The sequence below is a fragment of the Medicago truncatula genome, chromosome 6 (genome assembly GCF_003473485.1).
Source record: "Medicago truncatula cultivar Jemalong A17 chromosome 6, MtrunA17r5.0-ANR, whole genome shotgun sequence".
Lineage (NCBI taxonomy): Eukaryota > Viridiplantae > Streptophyta > Magnoliopsida > Fabales > Fabaceae > Medicago > Medicago truncatula.
This window is the reverse complement of record NC_053047.1, coordinates 11,930,001-11,939,249: the sequence shown is the minus strand read 5'-3', so window position 1 is coordinate 11,939,249 and position 9,249 is coordinate 11,930,001. Positions and strand designations below refer to the sequence as shown.

The 9,249-nt window shown below is 31.7% G+C and overlaps 1 protein-coding gene across 1 annotated transcript in view; it reads right to left on the bottom strand.

The window, feature by feature from the left end:
• Positions 1–4,383: 4,383 nt before the first annotated feature.
• Positions 4,384–9,249, bottom strand: part of LOC120575737 (S-type anion channel SLAH2) — a 5,369-nt gene continuing 503 nt past the window's right edge. The window contains exons 2-5 of the mRNA XM_013596272.3: positions 8,087–8,231; positions 5,663–6,952; positions 5,149–5,180; positions 4,384–5,044 (exon numbers count right to left, since the gene is read on the bottom strand). Coding sequence (XP_013451726.2) covers positions 4,657–5,044; positions 5,149–5,180; positions 5,663–6,952; positions 8,087–8,221 — 1,845 coding nt within the window. The 5' untranslated portion in view covers positions 8,222–8,231 and the 3' untranslated portion in view covers positions 4,384–4,656. The remainder of the gene's footprint in view (positions 5,045–5,148; positions 5,181–5,662; positions 6,953–8,086; positions 8,232–9,249) is intronic.

The following is a 9,249-nucleotide window of genomic DNA, read 5'->3' as shown; positions in this document are numbered from 1 at the left end:
TTTGTTATTTTTGATGATATTCATTGTGTTTTTTTTATAATACTCTTAACCATTTATTATTCCATTCGATTATTTTTCTCTCTACAATAAATAGGTAAGGATATTATTGATAAATCAATATTGAAATTATATTTGCTCTGTATGTGCGGGGTGAATACATAAATTTTTCAAATTATATTTGGTCTAACATTATGTTCATTTTTTTCCTTACTTTTTCCACTCCCTACCTTATTGGTTTCCCTCAAGTGAGTGCCATTCTTATAGGAATGTACTTTAGGATTCTCCAAATATGGACTTTCTCAATGTATGGTTGAAAAGTAGGGTTAAATATGTTTTTGGTCCCCATAAATATATCAATTTTTCGTTTTAGTTTCTCTAAAATTTTCCTTTTACTTTTAGTCCCTCCAAAATTTTTCATCTTCACTTTTCATCCCTCTTTTAAAGTAAACTCATATCTAAAATCCATATTTTTATTTAAAATTTGCAGAAAAATTCATAATATTATAATAATCTCTTTTAAAAAAAATTATTATTTTTTAACAAAACATGAATTTAATAAGAATTTTTACATTTTTGACGGTTAAAAATTCATATATAATTTATTTTTTATTAAAAAATTCTAATTTTTTTGGGGAAAGATTTTTACAATATTCTACATATTTCTGCACAATTTCATTAAAAAATACAAAAATTAACTCAATCAAAGGAACTAATAGTTGAAGGAAAATTTTAGAAAAATCAAAATGTAAAGTTAATATATTTATAGGGACAAAAACATATTTTCTTAAAAGTATATCGATGATGCAATGAACTTTGAGAAAATGCAATGCTACACACACTAGCTAGAACTTGCATATTGTCAATATATGAATTCTTCCAAAACATAATTTAAAGCCAAATTAATTGACGCGTGACATAAATTGTGCTATATCATCATAAATTATACATTGCGCTTAAAATTGAATTTAATTAGTACTTAGCATTAGAGCTGTCAAAATGGGCCGGGCCGTAAGGGTCAGCCCGAAAGCCCGAATAAAATGTAGAGTTTGGGCCGAATAATTGGAGCCCGAAATTTAAAGAGGGCTTTTTAGCCCGGCCCGTAAAAGCCCTTGGCCCGTTAGGGCTAGCCCGTCCGGGCTCCGGGCTGCCCGAAAGCCCGCAAAAAATACAACTGTTTTTTTTTTTTTTTTTTGTGGTCTGTGTTGTGTGTGTGTGACTCAGCCCGGGAAGGAAAAAAAAAAAACTGATACGGGCCCGGGCTGGCCCATTAGCCCGGCATATTTATGTATGTTCCGTACTTAAAAGGATGGAAAAGGGAAGAAAAAAATACGGGTCAGGGCTGGCCCGTTAGCCCGGGAGCCCGTATAGGGCCGGGCTCGGGCTCATTTTTTGCAGCCCATATTCAAACCGGGCTTTTTAGCCCGGCCCTTAAAAGCCCTTGGCCCGGCCGGGCCAGGCCTAAACGGGCCGGGCCGCCCGTTTTGACAGCTCTACTTAGCATAATTTGAATCAAGTAATAGGTAATTGTTAGAGTTTTTCTAATTACACCCTGTTTAATCTTGGTTGCACCTCAAAATGACAAAATTACTCTTCTATAAAATTTAATTTTCAAAAAGAATCTTCCTTTTTTCTTGGTTACACCATAAAATCCCTCTTGAGTTTAAATAGGTCATGTAAACTTAGTTTCAGTAGGTCATGTAAACTGAGTTTAAGTGTACATACTTAAACTCAGTTTAAGTAGGTCATGTAAACCGAGTTTAAATGTACATCTAAAAGTTCAACCTTCTTCAATGATTATACGTAATATCAGTTTAATTATGTACATGTAAACTTAGTTTTAAGTAGGTCATGTAAACTCAGTTTAAGTGTACATACTTAAACTCAGTTTAAGTAGGTCATGTAAACCGAGTTTAAGTATACATTTAAAAGTTCAACCTTGTTCAATGATTCTACGTAATATCAGTTTAAGTAGGTCATGTAAACTAAGTTTAAGTGTACATACTTAAACTCAGTTTTAAGTAGATCATGTAAACTTAGTTTAAGTAGCTCATGTAAACTGAGTTTAAGTATACATAATTAAACTCAGTTTAAGTAGGTCATGTAAACTCAGTTTAAGTGTACATCTAAAAGTTCAACCTTGTTCAATGATTATACGTAATATTAGTTTAAGTATGTACATGTAAACTTAGTTTAAGTAGGTCATGTAAACAGAGTTTAAGTGTACATACTTAAACTCATTTTAAGTAGGTTATGTAAACTAAGTTTAAGTAGATTATGTAAACTAAGTTTACATGAACCTACTTAAACTGAATTTAAGTTAACCTCAACAATGTAAAAATGAAACTGTCGTACAGTGCAGCTGAACAAGAAGAAGAAAATTGAAACCAGAGTTATTGAAAAGGAAGAAAAAATTCACTTATTTATATGCAATCGAGTATGAATGAAAGATGTTTTGACTTACTCTTTAATCTTCTATAGAGATTAATTGAACTTCAGGATTGTTTGATCATTGATGGGTGAAAGAGAGTGGAATTTTAGAGTGAAAATGAATGAAATCAAGATTTTAAGAAAATTTATATAAAAGGACAATTTTGATATTATTAAAAACTTTTTAAAAAAACTGGATGTAACCAGAAATATATAGGGTGTGAATAGAAAAACTTTAATTGTTATCATATAGTACTATTCAAAAACAATTAATCAACACTATCCAATACTTCAATAAAAATTTCTAAACCTAACATTTTATATTATATATGAGTTTGCTAACTTCGACAAAAAAAAAACATACACGTCTAAGTTAGCAAAAACACACATTTTCATTTGGAAAGGAAAAAAAAAGGAAATATATGTATCAGTCACTTTATACATATTTGTACATATGTTTTATCTTATATGAATTAGTTTGATTTTTCTGTAGGTTAAAAGAAAACTTTCCTTTTCTTTATTGCTAGCCAATAGGAACTTGGATTGTTTTCAAAAGAGATTGATTTCTATGTACATTTGATAGTTGGAATCTTATTGAAACAAGAAATTCATTTTTAAGGTTCATGATCATTCGTTGTACTCATGTATTATTATTAATAGAGTTTTTTTCTTCTTCTAAATATTCATGGTATGTTTAAAACATAAATAGCAACTCAATTTCATTGCCTATCAATTTACCATCTATTATTGTATTTACCAAAAAGGATTTGACACAGTCAAAAGTTGACGCGGTCCATTCATCTCAGTCGATGATTGAAGATCAGACAATTATGTTCTTAATTTAGGATTTTTTTTTGTTTAATTTGATCAATAATCATATAAATCATCTAAATATAATTCGTTTGATCTTCATCGGATGATAATCTCAGTCTTAGATAAGTATGAGGTACTCCAAGTTTTCTTGAAATAATCCAACTCTTAAATTCAGTTGTTCACTAAAAAAAAAAAGATTGTGTTTTAGGAAAGTCGAATATTAGATTAGCATTACAAAAAATTATGATAACAAGCATCTTAATTGTCTTTTTAATTTAAAAACTCCAATGTAATTTTCATGTTTATGAAAATATATTTCAACATTCATGCCCAACATACAAAGGAAATATGTTTGGTCAATGTGTGAAACGGCGGATACTTTTTTTGTTTTGAATTGTTGCGTGTTTTATTTTTTGTTGGTTGTTGTGGTGGAGGAGGGCACGGTTTTGGCGATGATAGAAGGTGAAGGTGGTGGTTTTGCAGTGGTGTCAACGATGCTGTTTTGGTGGATCAGTGGAGAGAAAAGTCTGACTTGTAGTGGCGGGGTGGTGGATCTGCGATGTGGTGGTTGATTTGTGTGTTGGTGGTGATGAAGTGGTGATAGAGAGCATCAAAGCTGTTTTCTTTGTTGTGTGGTGGCTAGAGGTGTGCGGTGGTGGCTAATGAGAGGGTCAGTGGAGTTTATTGGTTTTCGTGGCGGCTGATGCTGGTTTTTGGTGAGGATCATTGGTGGTTTTTTGGTGGTTAATGGTAGTTTTGGTGGTTATGCTTTTTATGGGTTTTCTTGGTTTTCAAATACACGGATGTTAGCTGGTGTGGTTTTTTAATGTGCGGTTACATGAGTTTTTGGTAGGTTTGATGGTTATTTGGAGAGGTTTTTTAACGGTTTGGAGGGTGTTTTTGATTTGCTCGTAAAAGTTTATGTTTGATACATGAGTGTTTGTTTGGGTGTTCCGCATATATACGGACACTTTTCCTTTGTATGTTGCTCTTTAAGTCTTTTAGGTTAGCATTCCTTATGCTTGCTAAAATTCTGTGTTTTAAATAAATTTCATTTTAACTTCTTAAAAAAAAAAAAAAAAAATCCTAAAAGAACCATAATTGATCTAGTTGGGTATGCAACGGAAACCAAATACCACATACTTCTTTGGCCTCAATGATAACAATCATTTAATAAAATATAATTAACACCTCACTTATTTTACAAATGTAGAAGGAACTGCTCCTACAAAAATCTACTCATCCTACTACACACGGTCATTGGAACAATCAAAACCACTCCCCTACTTTTGTTCCTCACATGTTTTACTACATAATATTATTACGATCACGATTACGATCAAGGACGTTTAAATCATTGATGTCATAGCCCAGATCGTCTCAGACCCTTACTTAAAACCCTACAACCAAATATCCTTAATTCGGAGAATTCTGATCGGTGCCGCTCGAGGACGGTTGTGTGGTAGAATCTTCCAAACAAATATCATCAGTGTTCACAAACTTCAAGTAATTTTCAATCTCTTTAGAGTCTTGACTTCCATATCTAAACCCTAACCACTTTTTATGTGTCTTTCTTTTTCTATCACTTATGGCAATAGCAATGTCATTAGGGAAGAGGTCTCTGAAGACAAATGCATGCAATATTGTTGATACAAGAAGTGCCATAACTGTGAATGTTGAGATTAGAGCCAATGCAACACACAATGATTTTGTGACAATATTTGGTACTTGATTTGAGTATCTTATTGTTGCAATTGCTGCACCAGTCATTGGAAAAGTATAGGCCCACCATGCAAGAGAAAATCTGTAAAATTAACATGAAAAATTAATTTATGAAAGAAAATTCAATAGTATAAGAAAATTAATTAGACAATATAAGAGATAAGGAAAAGATATAATGTAACTTACTTGAATCCTCTGAAGAAATTGATCCTTACAGCCTGTAAAAATATATAAAACTAGTGAGTAAATTTCATCAATTTCATAAATAATGAAAATTGTTAGATTATATGGGACATTTATGTAAGGTCTTGTTTTATACTGCATATAAAATTAGGAGTGAATATCATCATGATATGAATGAAGCGTTGATTTAATCTCTGAAATTTTACAGGTCAGATAATTTGGCCCTTGAAATTGATTTTTTTTAAAATTTAACCATATTAGTCCCTAAAATTATAGAGGTCAAACAATTAGATCTTTGAGATTAAAACTTTTTGACCATATTAGTCCTATTCGGTTAGTCAATTTAATCTCTGAAATTGTTTTGAAGAAACCACATTAATAAGAAAAAACATTTTTTAATAATATTTTAGTATTTCAATGACTTAATTGCCCATGCAAATTTATAAACTAAACAGGCCTTTACTCAATGAGAACTAATTATGCATATTTCAAGTAAAAGTGTGACAATAAAACTTACCAAGGAGAAATAAAGGAACAAGGCAATGAAGTAAGCAATTCTTGATCCATAATCAAAGGAACCTTGCATCTTAGCCCAAGCCATTGAAGCAACACTTGGTGCTGCAACAAAGAGAAAGAACACTGGATGTAGCTCTTTAGGTAGTGTCTCATTTGTTGGAAGTCTTTGATAAAGTGTCACAAATAACACAATGTAATGAGCAAGTCCAACAGCAAAGAAGAAGATAGGTCCTTCTACTAGTCCCATTGATGCACCGAGTAATGCTCCGACAAAATTTCCAACAATCGATAAATGATTCGAAGGGTTTGCCACCTTTGAAAGCCGTCTTTGTCCACCGGACATCCATTGTCCGTAAATCTTAAGCTCGAGAAAAAATATCGGTACCATTAGAATGTACCATAGTGATTGATGTAGGTTTTTGGTAACGGATGGAGGAACTCCGAGTGCTAAAAACAAGAGAGCTATCCATGGTGCAAAGAAGAAGTTAACACGGATCGGATGGTAGTACTCACGACGAACTGCTTCAAAGTAGAGAAGGAGTTTGAGAATATAGACAGCGAAAACAGTAGCTATAAGTATTGTGGAGATGTACCATAAGATTAAGTTTATTTTGGGACTTATGTGAAGAAACTCAGTCGAAGGTGATGTGGCTAGGGTTTTCCAAAGAATTGCTTGGCTGCTAACTCCGAGGCATATACCGAATGATGAAACGGGGAACCGGAGAAGAAACGGCCATTGTTTGTCCTGAGGTAGCATTATCTCTTCTGATGACTTAAGAGTTTCTAATTCTGGACCTTCCAATGCATCAAAATACCTATCAACAGGTAAAGGCCTATCAAAGCTTCTTGGAGTGTTGTTACCATCTTGTGTATTTCCTATCGGTTCTTTTCCACGTAGAATCGATAATTGTCTCTCGAGTCCACCAGACCAAGTTTTAAACGAGTCGAATGTCTTATCTCTAAACATCTTGATTCCAGGTTGATTATGATTATGATTAGCCTTTTGAGTTTGAGAACCATCTTGGTAAGGAACTCCTTTTGGCATTGGTTGAGACTTAAATTTTGATTGTCTTGGAGGCTCAGACATTGCAATTCCAGATGGAAAATCATCTTTGATAATAACAGTTTCTCCACTAAAGAAAACTTTCTTGTCATTGTTGTTGTTATTTTGTGGTTGAAGTTGAGTTTCTTCATAACAAAGTGGCATGCTTATAGAAATTGAAGGCTTTCTTTGATGATTGATGACTAATGGTTCATCTTGTTGGCTTGTAGGTGATGCTTCCTCAGTTTCCTATTGAACAAACATGAAAAAAGTTAGATTTTAGTTATGTCATAAAGTGTTGTTTGGACTTTGGATAAAGAGTTAAGCACAGATAGTCCTCTGGTTAGACGTGTCCCAATAGGATATGTATCACATTTGATACTGAAACGATACGACCAACACATGTGATTACATTGAATTATGACGTTTCTAAAATTATTATCGGTGTCAATGTTTCTTTGTTTGTGTCGTGTGTGGTGTCAATGTTTGTAATTTTAATATAAGCTATTTTTAAAAGAAAAGATAAAATAAAGTTAAATTATTTTCATGTAAGTTATAAGTTGTTTTTAGTTAAACTATTACAAAGATCTTATGGAAATAAGTCCTGAAGTCAACTTATGGACATGTCATAGTTATTTTCGTACAAGCTATAAGTTGTTTTCGTTAACTATTCCAAATATTTCATGGAAAAAACAGCTGGAAACAAGTTATGGACTTTTCGTAAATTGTATTCGTAAGATATTTTGAAGAGCTTATGGACTTGACATAAGTTGTTTTCATAAACTTTACAGAACACAAGTGTTTTTGTAGGCATCAAATAGAATCGAATTTGAGAACTTAAAAGGAGTACATTTTAAGGTCTCAAACCAACACTACCACCAGATCAATCCAAGTGGGTGCGAAACATAAATGCTTACGTTAGTAGATAAGCTAAAATAAACCAATCCAAATTGACCTTATTTCTTTTTTTCTTTTTTTTTTTGGGTACAAAACTGAGCTTATTTCTATAATGACTAATAAAATAAAGTCAAATAATTTTTTAAGGGTTAATAGTGTTTTCCCCAGAAATTTGCTCATATTACAGGGGGTAAACTGAAATTTTCTTAAATTACAGGGTGTGAAATTTACCATGAAGGTTGAAAACCAAAAAAAAAAAATTATTCTACAAGGAACAAATCCAATTATTTTTTTATAAGGTGCAATCCCGAAAATGGCCTATATTACAAGGGGATAAATCACTATTAACCCATAATTTAATAAGTTGCAAACTTTTTTCATAAGCCATTCTGGAAACTTATAGAAATAAGCTGAAGACAGTCTCCAAATGTAAAAGACTCTAAAATCTGTCATAAGCAATAAAATCTACTTAAGAAAGAGCCTTACTTTGGAAGTTGGGCTGGGAAATTGAGATTCAAATGCATCAAAACCATCAAGTTCATTTGTTGATATATACTTAATTAGTGATGGAATTTCTGGAGAAGCTTGTTCTGTGATTTCAAGTGTTATGTGATTTTCCATGCTGCTACACCTGAAAAACATATAAATAGTTTATATTAATTTTTTTATTAAAGATTAAAAGGGTTGCAAAATCCAGATCCATAAAGGAAGATTAGATGTGTTGAACAATAATCTTGCATATATCTTATCATCACTATGGTTACAAACCGTAAATAATCGTCCCGAATGCGTAACTCAGTTGTATGAGTTGGAACGTGAAAGGAGTATGTAAAGGTCTAGAATTCGATCTCTACTAATAAAAAACTACCCACTAATATCTTCTTAAAAATAAAATAAAAAATCTTATAATAATCTTCTACATACAAAATCACATTCATCAACTTTTCAACAACAACCAAGCTTTAAATATTCATCAACTTTCTTCAAAATATTTTATTTTTGGAAAAATTACACTTTTCGTCCCTTAACTTAATTTCAGATAACAATTTGGTCCTTTATCTTTTTTTCATTTCAATTTGGTCCTTTTTGTCCATTTTTATGTACATTTTCAAGCTTCAAATCTAATATTCTTATGCAAAGGATCATAGAATTGAAGATTGAAAGACCATAAGAAAATAAAATCATGAATTTTAAGCTTAAAAATTCATATGAAAATTGACAAAAAGGAACAAATTAAAATGAAAAAAAGATAAATGACTAAACTGTTACCTGAAATTAAATTAAGAGACTAAAAGTGTAATTTTGCCTTTATCTTTTTTGATAGAAATAAAAACAATGTCCTTTGTTTGGCATAAACATTTCATGAAAGGTTCATGACTTCATGTTAGCTATAACCAACAAAAACAAGAAAAAATACTCACGTAGTTAGTTCAATTGGTGAGCTCAGAGACACCAAAATAGTTTAAGTGGAGAACTAATCAAAAACAAAATAAAAACACTGGAAAATTTTCTTCCTATTACTTCCCAATTTATTTATTTTTTTGTCAAAGATGTGAAATTTCAGTTCTTAAATTTATCTCCAGAAATATAGGTAATATTTATAGTAATTTTTTGTGAAAGCATAAATGCACATATATACCATAGCTATC